At 43.0% G+C, this 21,229-nt stretch overlaps 1 protein-coding gene across 2 annotated transcripts in view; it reads right to left on the reverse strand.

Annotated features, from left to right (window-relative positions):
• Positions 1-2,251: 2,251 nt before the first annotated feature.
• Positions 2,252-21,229, reverse strand: part of LOC139366212 (nuclear factor NF-kappa-B p105 subunit-like) — a 39,028-nt gene continuing 20,050 nt past the window's right edge. For both annotated transcript variants that reach the window (XM_071103441.1, XM_071103440.1), the window contains exons 6-24: positions 19,815-19,963; positions 17,849-18,012; positions 17,534-17,692; positions 14,606-14,710; positions 10,553-10,644; positions 10,322-10,460; positions 9,996-10,139; positions 9,686-9,784; positions 9,489-9,608; positions 9,155-9,296; positions 8,821-8,935; positions 8,515-8,716; positions 8,260-8,429; positions 5,243-5,345; positions 4,976-5,103; positions 4,643-4,712; positions 4,349-4,515; positions 3,894-4,023; positions 2,252-3,728 (exon numbers count right to left, since the gene is read on the reverse strand). In XM_071103441.1, the coding sequence (XP_070959542.1) occupies positions 3,649-3,728; positions 3,894-4,023; positions 4,349-4,515; positions 4,643-4,712; positions 4,976-5,103; positions 5,243-5,345; positions 8,260-8,429; positions 8,515-8,716; positions 8,821-8,935; positions 9,155-9,296; positions 9,489-9,608; positions 9,686-9,784; positions 9,996-10,139; positions 10,322-10,460; positions 10,553-10,644; positions 14,606-14,710; positions 17,534-17,692; positions 17,849-18,012; positions 19,815-19,963 (2,478 nt within the window). In that variant the 3' untranslated portion in view covers positions 2,252-3,648. The remainder of the gene's footprint in view (positions 3,729-3,893; positions 4,024-4,348; positions 4,516-4,642; positions 4,713-4,975; positions 5,104-5,242; positions 5,346-8,259; positions 8,430-8,514; positions 8,717-8,820; positions 8,936-9,154; positions 9,297-9,488; positions 9,609-9,685; positions 9,785-9,995; positions 10,140-10,321; positions 10,461-10,552; positions 10,645-14,605; positions 14,711-17,533; positions 17,693-17,848; positions 18,013-19,814; positions 19,964-21,229) is intronic.

A 21,229-nucleotide genomic window follows, 5' to 3' on the forward strand; every position in this document is an offset into this window, starting at 1 on the left:
ACAACGCAATGCCACAGACGTCTCACGTTTTGAAGGAGCATGCAATTGGCATGCTGCCTCGTGTCATTTTAGAGAATTTGGCAGTACGTCCAACCGACCTCACAACCACGTAAGTAACCACTCCAGGACCTTCATGTCCAGATGGAGGGGATGCCAAACGGTAATTCTGTCTAATTTTGTGGGGAAAATCCTGATTGGGTGGGCCTATGTCCTCGCAGGCCCACCCATGGCTGCGGCCTGTGAAATCCATAGATTAGGGCCTAATGAATTTGTTTAAATTGACTTTACTTGACTGTAACTCTGCAAAATCTTAATTATTGCATGTTTATTTTTCTGTATAAAATATTGTCCTATTATACAGTGTACAGTTGTGGCCAAAAGTTGAGAATGACAAATATTAATTTCCACAAAGTTAGCTGCTTCAGTGTCTAGATATTTTTGTCAGATGTTAGTATGAAATACTGAAGTATAATTACAAGCATTTCACAAGTGTCAAAGGATTTTATTGACAATTACATGAAGTTGATGCAAAGAGTCAATATTTGCAGTGTTAACCCTTCTTATGCAAGACCTCTGCAATCTGCCCTGGCATGCTGTCAATTAACTTCTGGGCCACATGAAGCAGGCAGGTGTGACTGCGTCTGCACGCACAGTGAGGCAAAGACTTTTGGAGGATGGCCTGGTGTCAAGGGCAGCAAAGCAGCCACTTCTCTCCAGAAAAAACAGCAGGGAGACTGATATTCTGCAAATGGCAGCCCAGTCTTGCATAATCAATGCTTGGAGTTTGTCAGAATTTGTTGGTTTTTCTTTGTCCACCCACCTCTTGAGGATTGACCACAAGTTCTCAATGGGATTAAGGTCTGGGGAGTTTCCTGACCATGGACCCAAAATATTGATGTTTTTGTTTTCCCGAGCCACTTAGTTATTACTTTTGCCTTATGGCAAGGTGCTCCATCATACTGGAAAAGGTATTGTTCATCACCAAACTGTTCCTGGATGGTTGTGAGAAGTTGCTCTCTTGTACAATCCCTGTACCTTTTGCAGAATATCAGTCTCCTTGCTGTTTTTGCTGGAGAGAAGTGGCTTCTTTGCTGCCCTTCTTGACACCAGGCCATCCTCCAAAAGTCTTTGCCTTACTGTGTGTGCAGACGCAGTCACACCTGCCTGCTGCCATTCCTGAGCAAGCTCTCTACTGGTGGTGCCCAGATCCCGCAGCTGAATCAACTTTAGGAGACGGTCCTGGCACTTGCTGGACGTTCTTGGGCGCCCTGAAACCTTCTTCACAACAATTGAACCCGCTCTCCTTGAAGTATTTGATGATCCGATAAATAGTTGATTTAGGTGCAATATCCTTGCCTGTGAAGCCCTTTTTGTGCCAAACAACGATGACGGCACATGTTTCCTTGCATGTAACCATGATTGACAGAGGAAGAACAATGATTCCAAGCACCACCCTCTTTTTGAAGCATCCAGTCTGTTATTCGAACTCAATCAGCATGACAGTGTGATCTCCAGCCTTGTCCTCGTCAACACTCACACTTGTGTTAACGAGAGAATCACTGACATGTCAGCTGGTCCTTTTGTGGCAGGGCTGAAATGCAGTGGATTTTTTTGGGGGGGAGGGATACAGTTCTTTTGCATGGCAGAGGAACTTTGCAATTCATTTGATCACTCTTCATAACATTCTGGAGTATATGCAAATTGCCATCATACAAACTGAGGCAGCAGACTGTGAAAATTAATATTTGTGTCATTCTCAAAACTTTTGGCCATGACTGTATACAGGTTTTTTTTATTTCTCTATAAATAGCCTCAATGTAAACTGATCCTCAATGTCTTATGTTTGTTTTCTTGGAAAGCTTTGAATGCTACTATGATGCAATATTAGTACTTGTTGCATATTCAACTTGTCTAAAAAGCCCCATCAACTGATTTGAGCCAGGCTCTGGATTAACTGCATTGTTTGAATGGAATGTTGGAAGTGAATATGAAAAATGTATGGTATCATTCCTCAAACTGTTGCTAGCTCTCAGAACATAGTGGAGATAAAAATGCATATCTTAAGAGTTTATCACAGCACTGGCAAACAATGGCTGACCTTTAGACTGTCATAAGATTAATATCCATTCTAGTATTCTAATTCTATGGTCAGATACTTGCCATCTTCCCCCAACTTGTTGTGCAAGTGCGTGAATATGTACGGGCCTTTGTCCACCACTAAGAAGCTGCTAGAACATGAGGAAAAGACATGCACACAATTAACAATTTTATTAAAAAAGTATTACAATAGAACCCATTAAAAAGCAAACCTTTGACTATACAAAAGTTTTACAGGGTACAGGTATAAATATAGAAGCTCCACACAAAGTGAAGCGGTGCTTGCCTATTAAACCTTTGGTTTAGGATTGATCTCAAAATGCCAGTGTTGTCAGGAAAATGTTGGAACAGCTTCAAACTTGGTTGAAACAAATCTTTCAATGTCCATCTGATGTCGATAACATAAAGAGGGTTTATGAATACCAAATGACTCACTGAATACTTAATTGCAAAATGGGAAAGAACAATGAAGAAAATAAAGCACCACTCATTCTCCAACATGTCTTCACCGTGGTCTTGAAGCAGAACTTGACTATGAACGTTTGATAAAACAATTCAACTTAATCAAGTGCATTGAATACAAAAGTAAATATTACTATAAACAAATGGCTTTCAAAAGTGAGTTTAGACCCTACTTCATACAGACGTCAAGGGGTACGATGAAAAGCTTGTCTACACAGGAATGAACTCGAGGCTATTCAAAAGTGGTTTCTGTACTGTAGTCAAGGCTGAGGATTGTGCTTTAACAGGCTTCATGATTATTACAATAAACCATTATCATACGTACAAATCACTGGTAGCACCACTTCCATAGGACATTTAATTAGACTTTGTTGTATGATAGAAGAGCATGTATTAGTGGTTGCTTGGTTTCAATACAAACCACTCAACTGTAACCATTCTATCCATGTGATATTTCCACAGCTACGGGGTCACATATAACGGGCTATCCTTTTGGCAACTACTGCTGTATATGGAGGACATTTTCATTTAATATCATTTATCAGACACTTTTTTCCAAAGTGGCTTACGCCTTGTAAATCAGGGGGTGTTGGAACTTATTTCTCTCGGGCTTTGCCAAGGTCCAGAGTGCCACACTCAAAATTGGTTATTTGAATCGGCTGCATTTTTGACCGCCATGCTCCAAATGAACTGTAGTGTGGGGAGAACATTTCTGATCATATCATTTTGAATCTAATAATCTCTTAAATTACAAATGATGAAAAAAGTATTTTCCACATTTATACCAAGCCTCAGTTTTCCCCTGAATAAAACACATTCATGATGTTAATTCAAACAAGATTCAAATAGATTACATTCAGGTTTCCTGAAATGTCATTATGCAAACATAACATGCATACTATGTTTACGTATACAAAGCCACTTTCAAAACATTAAAAGTAAGGATATTTAGCATGATGTGTGAGGAGACGAGCTTGCTAGAGTGTCCCTTTCAGAGAGAAATTGTCTGTAGCCTGCTTATAGGAAGTAGAAGCCTCATGAAATCCTGACAAGGTCAGAACCCTGATGTGTGATTAACCAATCTGGCAGTCACGCTGTGGAGAGCTCCACCCCACTGTCACACACGCCACTGTCCTCCTGTCCGTCCAGCTTCAGATCCTGGACACGTCCTGAGAGACAAGTGGGGGAGGGGGTTAAGGGCAGGTGACATATGCCAGATGATTCTATTTAAATCTTATAAGGTATGCTAGTATGTATATATATATATATATATATATATATATATATATATATATAGTACATTGAGCTACTGGCTGAGTCCTTTTTGAGCTTACCTAAGAGCTCTGTGGTGCTTCGAGGAGCCTGCTCCGTTTCACACAGTGCCCCCTGCAGTACTGTCAACGCGGTGGAGTTATCCACCATCCTGAGTCCCTCCAAAAGGTCCATGACCATTCCCCCGGACACCTACAGACAGGGGCATAGAAGTGTTACTTATCAACAAACTATTGAGTCCAAATTAAACAGAAGTGTTGAAGAGAAAAAAAAGTCCCCAAAATTCAATGAGAACATATGACTTCATTTTCTGTGCTGATTTGAATTCAAGGTGGGAGAAATCTGAGCAAAAAAATAAGCTATCAATGTGAAATGTATAATCTTACAATGCCTATGTTTCCCCCTCGTGTCTTTGTCTGAATGTTGATTAATGTGCCCTGGCACAACACCAGAGAAAAGGAGGAGTACGTTTCCAGAGAAACATTGGCTTTCTTAGGTTGGGATAGTGTGTGTGTACCTCGTAGCTGTCCAGCAGTGTGCTGGCGGGGGAGGGGCTGAGTCTGAAGGCGCTGTTGAGGATGCCCAGCCCCAGCGTGTTTGCCAGGCTCTCCCAGCTCCCCCCCTGGCACTCAAGGGCCTGGCATAATGCCCGCTTTGTGTCTGAGCCCAGGCTCCGCATGTCGCCTACAGAAACATGACACCGTTAGCTGTACTCCACAGTGGACAAGAACCAAGATGAGACAGCAGTATATCCCTATGGCTTAGAGATTACAATGAAGGGGGTTGTTTAAACTGAAGTGCAGGAGCCAACCTTGAGGGGGGATGAAGACTGGGATGGTGGTCTCTGGCTTGTACTCTTTGCCATTCAGAATTTCCAACACCTAGAAGTACAAGGAGGAGAGAGAATATTTAGCGAACATTCAAATAGAGAAAAATGAAATGTTCTTTCAGCTCGTGAATTCACGTCAGTAGTTTCGGCGTCATAAAATGACATGCATGTTATCTTTAGAGTAAACATGTAAAGGTGTGAGAAAGGACTGTAGCAATATTAGTCAGTTGAGTGAGATACGTGCAAGACGATAGCAGAACATGGAGGAAAATGACTTCCAGAAAACACATCAAAGTGTGTGCATGTGAAACCCACCTCAGGAGTGGCAGCCATGTTAAGAGGAGTCATCCCTGGGATGTAGCCTTCATCCTCTTCCTCATCCACACAGCAGTCATCCTCTCTGAAGAACAGGGGCTCAAAGTTTTCTTTGTGAGGATTGGCACCTAGACATGAAAAGATTGATCAAGTCATGTCTGCCTTTGAGCTAGGACTATATTACCAAAGAGCAGTTACAGAGAAAACAAAGACATCAAACTAAGCTATTTTCACAAAAGGGGACAGTTTGAAGAAACTCCGTCATACCTGCAGCCATGAGGAGAGCGGTCAGTTTGACAGAGCCCCGGCCTGCTGCTATGTGGAGAGGGCTGGAGCCGTTGTAGGTGCAGCAGTCCACATCAGCATTCCCCTGCGGAGGGAGAGAACACTGTCAACACACATCTTACACCCAGTGGCGACCCGTCATTCTGACATGAGAAGTGCCCATCCATGAAGGCTCAAGGTCATTGGCCACAGATAAAATGACGTCAAATCATGTTATATGTACAGTGGCTCTGATTGGACTGGTCATGTCAACATCATACTTTCAAGAGCTTAGCTAGCAGTCATCATCATGAATCAAATCGACAATCTACTGGCAAATTCTTTTCAATCCTTGTCATGTGACGATAAATAATGAAGAGAAATTCTAGATAGAACGTATCGGTGCCCATCGGCCATTGCACATAAACATTACACAACAAGTTGGAAATCGCAAATTCAACAGTGAGTGGTTTGGAAGGTGAGTCCAAATACAGTGCCTTGCGAAAGTATTCGGCCCCCTTGAACTTTGCGACCTTTTGCCACATTTCAGGCTTCAAACAAAGATATAAAACTGTATTTTTTTGTGAAGAATCAACAACAAGTGGGACACAATCATGAAGTAGACATTTATTGGATATTTCAAACTTTTTTAACAAATCAAAAACTGAAAAATTGGGCGTGCAAAATTATTCAGCCCCCTTAAGTTAATACTTTGTAGCGCCACCTTTTGCTGCGATTACAGCTGTAAGTCGCTTGGGGTATGTCTCTATCAGTTTTGCACATCGAGAGACTGACATTTTTTCCCATTCCTCCTTGCAAAACAGCTGGAGCTCAGTGAGGTTGGATGGAGAGCATTTGTGAACAGCAGTTTTCAGTTCTTTCCACAGATTCTCGATTGGATTCAGGTCTGGACTTTGACTTGGCCATTCTAACACCTGGATATGTTTATTTTTGAACCATTCCATTGTAGATTTTGCTTTATGTTTTGGATCATTGTCTTGTTGGAAGACAAATCTCCGTCCCAGTCTCAGGTCTTTTGCAGACTCCATCAGGTTTTCTTCCAGAATGGTCCTGTATTTGGCTCCATCCATCTTCCCATCAATTTGAACCATCTTCCCTGTCCCTGCTGAAGAAAAGCAGGCCCAAACCATGATGCTGCCAACACCATGTTTGACAGTGGGGATGGTGTGTTCAGGGTGATGAGCTGTGTTGCTTTTACGCCAAACATAACGTTTTGCATTGTTGCCAAAAAGTTCAATTTTGGTTTCATCTGACCAGAGCACCTTCTTCCACATGCTTGGTGTGTCTCCCAGGTGGCTTGTGGCAAACTTTAAACAACACTTTTTATGGATATCTTTAAGAAATGGCTTTCTTCTTGCCACTCTTCCATAAAGGCCAGATTTGTGCGATATACGACTGATTGTTGTCCTACGGACAGAGTCTCCCACCTCAGCTGTAGATCTCTGCAGTTCATCCAGAGTGATCATGGGCCTCTTGGCTGCATCTCTGATCAGTCTTCTCCTTGTATGAGCTGAAAGTTTAGAGGGACGGCCAGGTCTTGGTAGATTTGCAGTGGTCTGATACTCCTTCCATTTCAATATTATCGCTTGCACAGTGCTCCTTGGGACGTTTAAAGCTTGGGAAATCTTTTTGTATCCAAATCCGGCTTTAAACTTCTTCACAACAGTATCTCGGACCTGCCTGGTGTGTTCCTTGTTCTTCATGATGCTCTCTGCGCTTTTAACGGACCTCTGAGACTATCACAGTGCAGGTGCATTTATACGGAGACTTGATTACGCACAGGTGGATTGTATTTATCATCATTAGTCATTTAGGTCAACATTGGATCATTCAGAGATCCTCACTGAACTTCTGGAGAGAGTTTGCTGCACTGAAAGTAAAGGGGCTGAATAATTTTTCACGCCCAATTTTTCAGTTTTTGATTTGTTAAAAAAGTTTGAAATATCCAATAAATGTCGTTCCACTTCATGATTGTGTCCCACTTGTTGTTGATTCTTCACAAAAAAATACAGTTTTATATCTTTATGTTTGAAGCCTGAAATGTGGCAAAAGGTCGTAAAGTTCAAGGGGGCCGAATACTTTCGCAAGGCACTGTATGTATTGTATGCTGCTGCATAAATGATGTAATATGCCAGGGAGATATGTATACTGTAGCTAAGAAAGTAATCATCTATACCTCCATGTGGCTCACGCTAATCATTTGGTCCCTTTTCCCCTCTTAATTAGCCTATAGCCTGTTTTAGAGAAATGTAATCATCGAATATTGTAAGAGCTTTCGTTGCTTATATGCTCCCGTTATCTATCCTACGGTTCTGACTTGGTGTACAGGGAGAATACTGTAAGAACGGCTCATGTCCTGAATTCTGTTGCTGTACATTTCTAAAGTGCTGAACAAGTAGTTATATCGACTACTTGCTCATTAATGTCTTAATAGAAATTACGGCTTGCCTCTTATCCGCTTGTCGTCCTCTTATGCCATAGTTTGTACATCTCAATTGTCAGTAGAAACTACATTTGTTTAAGCAAGTCAGCCATATCAGCTATGTTTTTTAAAAAGCCAGTAAATGAGGCTGAATGAACTGTTTTGCTGCCAGACAAGGCTCCTCTGATAACCAGGTGTAGCAGTGGTAAGGTGTCAGGACAGCTTTATGTAGGCCCTAACAGTTTGTGGGAACCGGTTGACACCATTATAACGCAATTAATGTATTGTTTAGTGTAGTGGCTTTGCTGGCATGCGTAATTATTATTTTAAAATTTAGTTTGCCCCACCAAGATGTGCATGCTTAAATCGCCACTGCTTACACCCATCCACCGTCACAAGGAAAGGGCTACTTGAGTTGTGCTAGTTTGTTACGTTCTAGTTTCACCTTACTAAATACACTCTAGCTCTCCCTTCCAGGTATTGACCAGGCCCAACTCTGCTTAGCCTCAAGATGCCAGCCAGTAGAAAGATGCAGGATGGTAGGTATGGAGGTAGGCAAGGCTTCTACGGTACATACCTCCAGTAGCAGGCAGCCTGCCAGGGAGACGTTGTCCAGCTCAGTGGCCAAGTGGAGTGCCGTGCGGCCGCAGCTCCTCTCCTGGCCCTCCACATTGCCCCCGCTCACCAAGAGGTCCCTGAGGGAACATAGGCTATTGGCCAGCACAGCCAGGTGGAGGGAGCAAAATCCTGGAGGACAAAAGCACTGTCATGCTCTAGTTGACTCTTCACTTTCTACTATGCATGTGTCTGTGTGTATAGGAGTGTGTTGTACCTGCTGTGTTGGGGAGGTCCACTAGTTCCACCACCTCTCTGTGTCTTAGTAGAAATCCCACCATCCCTCCCTCCTTCTGCTGAGTGGCCAGGTGTAGAGCTGTGTTTCCATGGCGATCAGACAGAGTGACATCAGCCCCAGCCAATACGAGGGCCTCGGCCGCCTCCTTCTGCTGGGTTATCACCGCTAGGTGCAAAGGAGTCTGGGATAGAGGGACACAAATATAGGATATTACTGCCTGCTCTGTCACAGACGGGTTAAGATCACCACAGAAACACAAGGCTTGTTAGTGTACGTGTTTGTTACCTGGTAGAGGTCATTCCTCATGTTGAGGACCTCCTCTCCAGGCAGGGCAGAGAGCACCTGGGCTAGACTCCTGACTGCGTCTGTCTGGCTGTGGATCACCCCTAGATGGAGACCACTGGAGAAACAGAGGACAAGTCCAGATTGGCATGTGCTACTGGAGAAACTATGCCATATCAGGGTTATATTTCCCATTGGCATCAATGCAAAGCTGAATGCTGATGGACACAAGATGGAAGCAAATCAATGCAGTTAAAAAAGTTAGACAAATGCAGTGAAAGTCAGAGTTATGTTTATGTTATGATTAGGTCTGAAGTGATAGGTTGGGGGGACGTACGTGTCGCCGTTCTCGTCCTGAGCCGTCATGAGGTGGCGCTGTGGAGCCAGCAGGTAGCGGACGTCTCCAGTGACGGCGTAATGGAAGAGGGCTTCAGCCTGCCTCTCAGCCACATCCACCAGCCTAGCCTCCAGCATGCATTCTGGACACAAAACCACTGTCATTAACTACCCTGGCCTCCAACACAAACACACAGTCCTACACTGACAAGTACAGTAGTCTGTTTCCTTGTCCAGCGACCCACTCTGGCTAATCACTATACTAATTTCCCTGTTGGGCACACCACCAGTCCTGTCCCCTGGTCCTAGCTCCACACCAGCCCCTCTCTCCTCACTTGTCTCCCCGGCAGAGGCATCCTCCTCCGACTGGGCTCGGTCCGCCACCACTGCCCCAGAGGACGGGTCATCGCCCATGTCGCAGTCATCACCGCTGTCCTCCGCTCTGCCCTGTGTAGCTGTGTCGAGGGAACATGGTTGAGCTTCATTCCTATCCTGAACTTAAATTAAATTGCAGACAGACAAACATGCTCACCATGTTTAATGCCCGCCCCGCCACCACTCATGCCAGGGGAAAAGCCAGCGCTATAGCCGGTGCCGTAGTTATTGTAGGTGGAATAGGCCTGGAAGTAACCTAAAAGATAAAAAAAGTTGTTCTTTTTAAGTGGTTTCACATTTCCTTTTAGCCTAAATAGACAGTAAAGCTTTTGAACTTGTACTTCGTCTCGTGTGAAGAACTTTGAGAAATTTCCCATTTGAAGTTTACATGGCTTGTCTCGTTCACCTTAAAATCACATTCCTTCTGTGTAAAAATAACGACTCATCAGAAACATTTTTGGGTGTACCTCCTCCCCCTGAGCCGGGTCCTCCCCCTGTAGCGGAGCCTCCTCCCCCTGGTCCCCGGTACATGCCCCCTGCTCCACCTTGGCCGCTGTAGTCCTGGAAATTAGGCAGGGTCTTCTGTCTTTTCCTCTGCACCTCTTCCTTATCTGAGGATGAAGACCAGGGGCAAGATGAGCCGATTGACATAACAGTTGACAGAATAGTGGGTTATGTACAATTTGAACCCCGTGCCATAAGAATGGCACAAACTATAGTGGGTTGTGATAGAGACCAGCATGTTACAGGGGGTCTCCAGGACCAGGTCTGGGGGTGTTTCAGACCGGCTCACCTATGATCTGTGGGTGGTAGGTGAAAGGCTTGGGCTCGCTCGTCTCGTTGTCCGATTTACGCTTCAGCTGCACAAACACTGAGGTGGGCTTCTGGAGGTTCAGGTCTCTGTATTTGGGGGTCTTGAAAACAATGGCAAACTGTGGAAGGTAGTGGAGATTTTACCAGTGGTTAGGTTATAGTACTGTTACAGGGGAGGACATATAAACAGACTTTATTGTGTGTCACGGACCTGTCGATGGACATCAGTGGGGGAGAAGTCCCCAAAGGCCTCCCATGTCAGCCCTGTCTCGTCATCCTCATAGAAGCGCACCTGGATGTCATCTGTAATGACAGGGGAAACGGTACACGGTCACAACACCACTTTCAAACTAGGAGTAAAAGAACAAACTGGTGACGTGAAAGATATTGGAGGATAATAGAAGATGACTAGAAAAAAAAAAACTTATTTTCAAGATAACAAGGAAGTGGTGCCACCCACTACTGACACACAACTACAGAAGTATTTGAATATCCTATTGGAATGTTTTAGCTGCACCGTACAAAACTCAAGTCCTGGGAGAGCTGCTGGGTGTGCAGACCTTTGCTCCAACCCAACACTAATATTTCAAAGAATCGACTAAAATCGTGATCTTCAGTATGCTTTGTCTGAATGAAGTGTCATAGAACTGGGCTGAAACAAAAGACTGAAGGGCTGGAGTAGTATACCACTGATGGACTGCAAAGCATGATACAGCGAGTGGACACCCTTACTGACAGTTGTGGCTGCTTTGCGTGGTGTATTGTTGTCTCTACTTACTTGCGCTTTGTGCTGTTGTCTGTGCCCAACAATGTTTGTACCCTGTTTTGTGCTGCTACCATGTGCTGCTGCCATGTTGTGTTGCTACCATGCTGTGTTATCATGTGTTGCTGCTATGCTATGTTGTCGTCCTAGGACTCTCTTTATGTCGTGTTGTCTCTCTTGTCATGATGTGTGTTTTGTCCTACATTTTGAATCCCATCCCTGTCCCCACAGGAGGCCTTTTGGTAGGCTGTCATTGTAAATAATTTGTTCTTAACTGATTTGCCATGTTAAATAAAAAGGTAGAAATAGACTCGAGATGAGGCCCTTTGTTTGGAGGTCAAACAGCAGAACACAAAAAAAGACGAACTGAGGTCCCAAAAGAGGATCTTGCATTCCAGGGTTGTTGTTGGGGTGGTAAATCAGAGATTACCAGTTGATCTCTGTGATTCCTGCCCAGCGAGAATACGATCAAGGGAGGCTCTGAAAACACGATACCGTCATCGGATCTTAGAATGTGCCAATGTTTGTGAACGATTCCCTTAATTTGTTCAGCGCACCTTGAATAGCGGGTAGTTAGAGCGCAATAATGCTTATTTTTGCGAGACTGACCATGACCAAAAAGGTCATGTCTTGTTTTGTTTTGAATTTTCTCAATGGCGGCATTAATCTGACCATTTTTGTAGCCCCTCTCCTTGAATTTTCTTTCTGTCGAAATCGGAGTGTTTTTTGCTAATTCTTTTGATTCGACAGAATTGGCTGTAGGGCAAACTGTTTTTCAAGGCAAGTGGGTGACAACTATCGGCCCACAACAAACTGTTACGATCAGTAGGTTTCCTGTAAAGATCAGTGTATAGAACATTATCTTCGCATGATGTATTGTCTCCTCTACCTGCAGTTGGAGTCAAAAGTTTACATACACCGTAGCCAAATACATTTAAACTCATTGTTCACAATTCCTGACATTTAATCCTAGTAACGATTCCGTCTTAGGTCAGTTAGGATCACCACGTTATTTTAAAAATGTGAAATGTCAGAATAATAGTAGAGAGAATGATTTAATTAATCTTTTATTTCTTTCATCACATTCCCAGTGGGTCGGAAGTTTACATACACTCAATTAGTATTTGGTAGCATTGCCTTTAAATTTTTTAACTTGGGTCAAATGTTTCGGGTAGCCTTCCACAAGCTTCCCACAATAAATTGGGTGAATTTTGGCCCATTCCTCCTGACAGAGCTGGTGTAACTGAGTCAGGTTTGTAGGCCTCCTTGCTCGCACACGCTTTTTCAGTTCTGTGGGATTGAGGTCAGGGCTTTGCGATGGCCACTCCAATACCTTGACTTCGTTGTCCTTAAGTCATTTTGCCACAACTTTGGAAGTATGCTTGGGGTCATTATCCATTTGGAAGACCCATTTGCGACCAAGCTTTAACTCTAACTGATGCCTTGAGATGTTGCGTCAATATATCCACATACTTTTCCATCCTCATGATGCCATCTATTTTGTGAAGTGCACCAGTCCCTCCTGCAGCAAAGCACCCCCACAACATGATGATGCCACCCCCATGCTTCACGGTTGGGATGGTGTTCTTCAGTTTGCAAACATCCCCCCTTTTCCTCCAAACATAACGATGGTCATTATGACCAAACAGTTCTATATTTGTTTCATCAGACCAGAGGACATTTCTCCAAAAAGTACGATCTTTGTCCCCATGTGCAGTTACAAACCGTAGTCTGGCTTTTTTATGGCGGTTTTGGAGCAGTGGCTTCTTCCTTGCCGAGTGGCCTTTCAGGTTATGTCGATAGAGGACTCGTTTTACTGTGGATATAGATACCAGACTTGTGGTCTTGGCTGATTTCTTTTGATTTTCCCATGATGTCAAGCAAAAAAGCACTGAGTTTGAAGGTAGGCCTTGAAATACATCCACAGGTACACCTCCAATTGACTCAAATTATGTCAATAGCCTATCAGAAGCTTCTAAAGCCATGACATAATTTTCTGGAATTTTCCAAGCTGTTTAAAGGCATAGTCAATTTAGTGTATGTAAACTTCTGACCCACTGAAATTGTGATACGGTGAATTATAAGTGAAATAATCTGTCTGTAAACAATTGTTGGAAAAATTACTTGTGTCATGCACAAAGTAGATGTCCTAACCGACTTGCCAAAACTATAGTTTGCTAACAAGAAATTTGTGGAGTGGTTGAAAAACGAGTTTTAATGACTCCAACCTAAGTGTATGTAAACTTCCGACTTCAACTGTACTTGCCCTTTGTGCTGTTGTCTGTGCCCAATAATGTTTGTACCATGTTTTGTGCTGCTATCATGCTGTGTTTTCATGTGTTGCTGCCATGCTATGTTGTTGTCGTAGGTCTCTCTTTATATAGTGTTGTGGTGTCTCTCTTGTCGTGATGTGTATTTTATCCCAGCCCCCATCTCCACAGGAGGCCTTTTGGTAGGCTGTCATTGTAAATAAGAATTTGTTCTTAACTGACTTGCCTTGTTAAATAAAAGGTTAAATAAAATAAATAAATAAAAAGGTAGAAATAGACTTGAGATGAGGCCTTTTGTTTGGTGGTCAAACAGCAGAGCCCAAAAAAAGACTTGAACTTCTGTCCCAAGAGAGGATCTTGCATTCCAGGTTTGTTGACGTTTTGCCAACAGGCCAATACGGCTAAAAACAAAAAGGTAGAGAGAGGACAATACACCGCTATAAACCTCTTCCTGGAAAAGCAGGCCGGAGGACTTCCTTCTTGAACAGTCTGACGATGTCACACAGAACTAAGAGCCGGAGAGACTACGTGTTGACTACATGTTGCTTCAGACGACATGTTGCTTCAGACTATGTGTTGACTACATGTTGCTTCAGACTGCATGTGGCTTCAGACTATGTGTTGACTACATGTTGCTTCAGACTGCATGTGGCTTCAGACTATGTGTTGACTACATGTTGCTTCAGACGACATGTTGCTTCAGACTATGTGTTGACTACATGTTGCTTCAGACGACATGTTGCTTCAGACTATGTGTTGACTACATGTTGCTTCAGACGACATGTTGCTTCAGACTATGTGTTGACTACATGTTGCTTCAGACTGCATGTGGCTTCAGACTATGTGTTGACTACATGTTGCTTCAGACTGCATGTGGCTTCAGACTATGTGTTGACTACATGTTGCTTCAGACTGTGTTGCTTCAGACGACATGTTGCTTCAGACGACATGTTGCTTCAGACTATGTGTTGACTACATGTTGCTTCAGACTGCGTGTTGACTACGTGTTGCTCCAGACTACGTGTTGACTACATGTTGCTTCAGACTATGTGTTGCTTCAGACGACATGTTGCTTCAGACGACATGTTGCTTCAGACTATGTGTTGACTACATGTTGCTTCAGACTGCATGTGGCTTCAGACTGCGTGTTGACTACGTTATCTTCATGATAACGGTGATAAATCACACTCGGGATCATAGATGACAAAGCCATTCCAGTCACATACTGTACCTTTCTGGACCTTGTCACAGAGCAGGTAGACCTCTTCTCCTCCTGTCACACAGCCAGCTGTGCGGTCCATCCGCACAATCTTCAGGTTGGATGCATTAGGAGCTTCTACAAACAGAATAAGGGAACTCAGATCTTCTGTTTAGTGCAGGCAGAATACCGTTACTTCTCATTTATTGACAGCTAATAGGTACACTTCCTTCAGAAAGTATTCAAACACCTTAACATTTTGTTTTATGACAGGTTGAATTCAAAATGGTTTAAAAAATAATAAATCTCACCCATCTACACTCAATACCCCATAATGACAAAGTGAAAACATGTTTTTGTTTTTTTTAGAAATGTTTGTTTTCATACCCGAGTCAATACTTTGTAAAAGCACCTTTTGCAGCGATTACAGCTGTGAGTCTCTAACAGCTTTCCACACCTGGATTGTGCAACATTTACCCATTACTATTTTCAAAATTCTCAAAATTGGTTGTTGATCATTGATAGAAAACCATTTTCAGGTCTTGCCATAGATTTTCAAGCAGATTTTAGTCAAAACTGTAACTCGGACACTCAGGAACATGTCTTCTTGGTAAGCAACTCCAGTGTACATTTGGCCTTGTGTTTAAGGTTATTGTCCTGCTGAAGGGTAAATTAATCTGTCAGTGTATGGTGGAAAGCAGACTGAACCAGGTTTTCCTCTAGGATTTTGCCTGTGCTTAGCGTCACTCCATAAAATGTTTTATCCTAAAAAACTTCCCAGTCCTTAATGTTTAAAAGCATACCCATAACATGATGCAGCCACCACTATGCTTGAAAATATGGAGAGTGGTACTCAGTAATGTGTTGTATTGGATTTGCCACAAACATAACACTCTGTATTCCGAACAAAAAGTTAATTGCTTTTCCACATTTTTGCAGTATTACTTTAGAGCCTTGTTGCTTGTTGTTCTGTACAGGCTTCCTTCTTTTAACTCTGTCAATTAGGTTAGTATTGTGGAGTAACTACAATGTTGTTGCTCCAGCCTCCATTTTCTCCTATCACAGCCATTAAACTCTAACTGTTTTAAAGTCACCATTGGCCTCATGATGTAATCCCGGAGCGGTTTTCTTCCTCTCCAGCAACTGAGTTAGGAAGGACGCTGTATCTTTGTAGTGATTGGGTGTATTGATATAAGTGTAGTTAATAACTTCACCATGCTCAAAGGGATATTATTATTTTTTTTTTGTGTGTGTGAATTTTACCCCCCTTTTCTCCCCAATTTCATGGCTTCAAATTGTTAGTAGCTACTATCTTGTCTCATCGCTACAACTCCCGTACGGGCTCGGGAGAGATGAAGGTCGAAAGTCATGCGTCCTCCGATACACAACCCAACCAAGCCGCACTGCTTCTTAACACAGCGCGCATCCAACCCGGAAGCCAGCCGCACCAATGTGTCGGAGGAAACACCGTGCACCTGGCAACCTTGGTTAGCGTGCACTGCGCCCGGCCCGCCACAGGAGTCGCTGGAGCGCGATGAGACAAGGATATCCCTACCGGCCAAATCCTCCCTAACCCGGACGACGCTAGGCCAATTGTGCGTCGCCCCACAGACCTCTCGGTCGCGGCCGGTTGTGACAGAGCCTAGGCGCGAACACAGAGTCTCTGCCCTTAACCACTGCGCCACCCGGGAGGCCCTCAAAGGGATATTTAATGTCAGCTTTAATTTTTTTTAAAAAAAGTACCCATCTACCAATTCTCTGCAAGGCATTGGAAAACCTCCCTGGTCTTTTTGGTTGAATCTGTGTTTGAAATTCACTGCTCAACTGAGGGACCTTAAATAAATTGTATGTGTGGGGTACATAGAGGAGGCAGTCATTCAAAAATCATGTTAAACACTATTATTGCACACAGAGTGGATCCATGCAAATGTTTACTCCTGAACTTATTTAGGTTTGCCATATCAAAGGGGTATACTAATACTTATTGACTCAAGACATTTCAGCTTTTCATTTTTAATACATTTGTAAACGTTTCTAAAAACATTTTTCTCTTTGACATTATGGGGGTGTATGCCAGTGACAAAAATCAAAATGTAATTCATTTTAAATTCAGGCCTCAAACACACAAACAAAATGTGGAAAAAGTTAAGCGGTGTGAATACTTTGAAGGCACTGTAATGAAAACACTTCTCTTTACTGTGCATAATTCATATTGGATTCCTTGTAAATCCTTGAAATTGCTCATTGTTATCAAACTGGAACCACTATTTTACTTGTTTCTCTTCAAAAATATTTTCTCATTTCAAAAAACCACAGAGACACCAAATGTGGAAAAAAAAGACTTGACACAAACTGTGTGGATGCTTTCACACAGTAAAGGGCAGGCATCAAAATGAAATTGAAGGCCTAGTTTCAGCCTGCGAGAGGAAGCCGAGTAAGAAACGTGACGTAGTGGAAGTACAGCGCTAGGAAAATGAAACCAGTGCACACTGATGTGGTTTTTACTTCAATACATCTTAAACTCAGTGACTAATTACATGAATTCAGTATTGAGAGGCACAATAATGGTTCTATTCATTTGTTCAAACAGTAGTTCCTTCCTGAGCTTCATTAAGCTGAGGCACTACTGGGTACTATGTATCCTAATATGGTGTGTGTCTATGGTGAGGTGGGGGATTCATTGATGGACTTCGTGAAGTGTAATGGAACATCCTTCACTGATAATGTAAAGAAGAAACAAAATGGTGGAGCACAGACAGTTCTTATTGGGTCATGGCTAAAGACTGTTTCAGCTAGCTAGCTAGAACCGTTGTCTTGTTGGGGTCACAGCACACTGGGAAACACAGCACTAATGGCCTAATCTTTTTTTTCATAAATCATGCATTGATGTCAACGGGCACATTTTCACCAGAACTGTAGTTGATTTGGCGCTTAGTGACGAGGTGGCTGTTAGTGACTTACTGCTGTCGAAAATGGGGTCTGATATGACGGGGTCCAGTCTACGGGAGAAGCCCCCGTCACTATCTGGGAGGAAGGCTGTGAACATGAGGCGCACCACGCTTAGGTCCATCTCTTTAGCCTGCTTGGTTGCTGCACTGCAGATCATGCTTCTCTGGTGATCTGAAGGCAGACACACACACACACACACACACACACACGAAGGTTGAGTGTGAAGTTGGCGGTGCGTATATATTCATATATATGCAAAACAACAAATATTGTTAGTGCTCTGCAGAAATACATGAATTCAATCAAATTGTCTTAAAGGTGACTGACCAGTGAGCTCCCGGGGGATGCGAACCTCTCCCTGGATGGCGTCTATCTCGGGGTGGATGACAATGCCACAGTTGTAGCCCATCCGGTAGGCCTCAGTCATGCGGTCCTCCAGTGTCTTACTCACATTCTTCTTGGTCACATGGAGGATGCCCAGGTTGGGGAAACTGTCACAAGGAATGTCTAATTTACATGTGGTACATTTTTAAGAATTACTGCAAGATATAACACCATAAGGTCAATTCAAGTTAGATGGGGAAACCCTAAGTCAGAAATCACATCATTACATATGATCTCAAAGGAAGGATCCATAATGGTCCTATAGGATGTCCAGACATTTCTGCAATGTTGTCAATAAGCAAACAGTTAAAGGTGTTAAACATACTCATTTACCGGTAAGCTAACTGGTTCTGTCGGTGGTGTGTGTTAGGGCTGTGAAGATCATGGAATTTTGGTTAATGGTTTGCAAAATTAAGGCAGGTAAATCTTCTGTCCTCTAGTGGGTCAATCTATCACGTGCAGTGGTCATGCCTCTGGGTTATGTACATAGACCTGACGTTTGCTAGCCTATTTGATCTCAAATTCGTTTTTTCTAACATTGATAATTCACTTTTGCTTATACAGTGCATTCGGAAATATTCAGACCCCTTGACTTTTTCCACATTTTATTACGTTACAGTCTTATTCTCAAATTGAATGTTCCCTCATCAATCTACACACAATATCCCCTAATGACAAAACAAAAACAAGTTTTTACAAATGTTCGTACATTATTTTTAAACAAAAAAACAAATATGACATTTACAAGTATTCAGACCCATTACTCAGTACATTGTTGAAGCACCCTTGGCAGGGATTACAGCCTCGAGTCTTCTTGGGTATGACGCTACAAGCTTGGCACACCTGTATTTGGGGAGTTTATACCATTCTTCTCTGCAGATCCTCTCAAGCTCTGTCAGGCTGGATGGGGAGCGTCGCTTTGGCTGGGCCACTCAAGGACATTCAGAGACTTGTTCCGAAGCCACTCCTGCGTTGTCTTGGCTGTGTGCTTAGGGTCGTTGTCCTGTTGGAAGGTGAACCTTCGCCCCAGTCGGAGGTCCTGAGCGCTCTGGAGCAGGTTTTCATCAAGGATCTCTCTGTACCTTTCTCTCTTCATCTTTCCCTCGATCCTGACTAGTCTCCAAGTCCCTGCCTCTGAAAAACATTCTCACAGCATGATGCTGTCACTACCATGCTTCACCGTAGGGATGGTGCCAGGTTTCCTCCAGATATGATGTTTGGCATTCAGGCCAAACAATTCAATCTTGGTTTCATCAGAGGAACTCTTGAACTCTGTCAGAGTGACCATTGGGTTCTTGGTCACCTCCCTGACCAAGGCCCTTCTCCCCTGATTGCTCAGTTTGGCCGGGCAGCCAGCTCGAGGGAGAGCCTTGGTGGTTCCAACTTTCTTCCATTTAAGAATGATGGAGGCCACTGTGTTCTTGGGGACCTTCAATGCTGCAGACATTTTTTGATACCCTTCCCCAGATCTGTGCCTCGACACAATCCTGTCTCGGAGCTCTATGGACAATTCCTTTGACCTCGTTGCTTGGTTTTTGCTCTGACATGCACTGTCAACTGTGGGACCTTATATAGACAAAAATGTCAAATAACCTGTTTTAACTTTGTCATGATGGGTTATTGTGCATAAATTGACGATTAAATGTATTTAAAATGTTATCAATTTTAGAATAAGGCTGTAACGTAACGAAATGTGGAAAAAGTCAAGGCGTCTGAATACTTTGCTGAATGCACTGAAAATGTCCACACTCACCAATAATGACATTGGATAGCTAAATTCAGCAGACAGAGTGGCGATTCAGGTCGGATTTTGGCATATTTTTGTTGGTTACATGTTTATTCAATTACCTTACCAGCCCTAGTGTGTGTTAATGCGCAATGCTAACTAGAGAGAGCGGTGGAGACACACCTGATGCTGGAGTCTTTGGGCTGTTGGTCTGTGATGCAGATGCCTTTGTCACACTGCTTGCCCACCAAACTGTGGGCATGGAGGTGGGCATCTTTAGAGTTGGTCACCAGCTGTACCACCACACGTGCCAACCCCTGGTAGTTACAGATCTGCAAAGACAACACCAATGTCCTTTTTAGAGGGAGACACGTTTTAGACAAGCTATTAGAACGATAGCCTAGTGTGCCAGACTGCTTACATAGTATGGTAGTGTTTAAAAAAATTACATAATAATCTTGTCAAATCTAAAATGTGCTCTCGGGTTTATTGGCTCTTGGCCTGTGTAGCTAGTTCAGTCATACCTTGACTGAGTGACAGTTAGGAGCTAGAGTGTTACTGTCACTTTGTGCTTTGTTTCTCATGTGGTTATTCAGACACTTTCTCTAGGGGTAAAATTAGTCACTTTTGCAACAACGACAACAACACACACATCATTCGAAACAGTTAAAAATCCCAGTCCAAATGGTAAACAATTTCTGAGTGATGAATTAACCAAATGAGGTTAGTCACACACTTTCTCTAGGGGGGAAGTGTGTCACTCATACGTCAAAAAACACACACATGCAAATCACACATAAACACACAGCATTCAAAACAGTGGAATATGCCAGTAAAAATGGTAAACCATTTCTGAGTGATGCATCAACCAAATGAATACATGAAAGAAATGCTGAATGAAAACAGTTTTACACATGGCTCAGATTTTGACAAAGGGTTATATGCTGATCACACCGCCTGTGTTGTATGGGAGAGTGTTGCAAAATAAATGTACACATACATCTTATTCAATAATTTCATCCAAACATTACCAGGCGCTAACATAGAACATGGTTCTATTTTAGACACTTGAGGCGCTGTCAAGTCCCACCTCTCCCCACACACATACACGTGGGTGATTGACAGATGAACAAGGTCCACACTTCAGTAGGTTGCAGTAATGCACCTGAAAAAGTTGGTTGCCAACCGCCATAAAAAAATCCACAGAAGAAGACTGAACTAGGAGAGATTACTAGAAACTAACTAGGTTTCCCCTATGGATTCATTGTCGGAGTAAAGAACACACGATTTTGTGTGACTCAAAAAAAAAAAAAAAAAAAAAAAATGGACATGCCTATATCTCAGGACAAATTAGCTAGCAACATCAAGCTAGCTAAATGTCCATGAATGTTTCATGTGTGTTTCAACCTTCTCCCAAATATAGTTGATTCAGAGTTTGTTTTGAGAACATCCCTGGTCATCCCTACTGCCTCTGATCTGGCGGACTCACTAAACACAAATGCTTCGTTTGTAAATTATGTCTGAGTGTTGGAGTGTGCCCCTGGCTATCCGTCAATAAAAAATATAAAAAATAAATTGAAATGGTTTATACTTTCACT

Source organism: Oncorhynchus clarkii, chromosome 14, assembly GCF_045791955.1.
Source record: "Oncorhynchus clarkii lewisi isolate Uvic-CL-2024 chromosome 14, UVic_Ocla_1.0, whole genome shotgun sequence".
Lineage (NCBI taxonomy): Eukaryota > Metazoa > Chordata > Actinopteri > Salmoniformes > Salmonidae > Oncorhynchus > Oncorhynchus clarkii.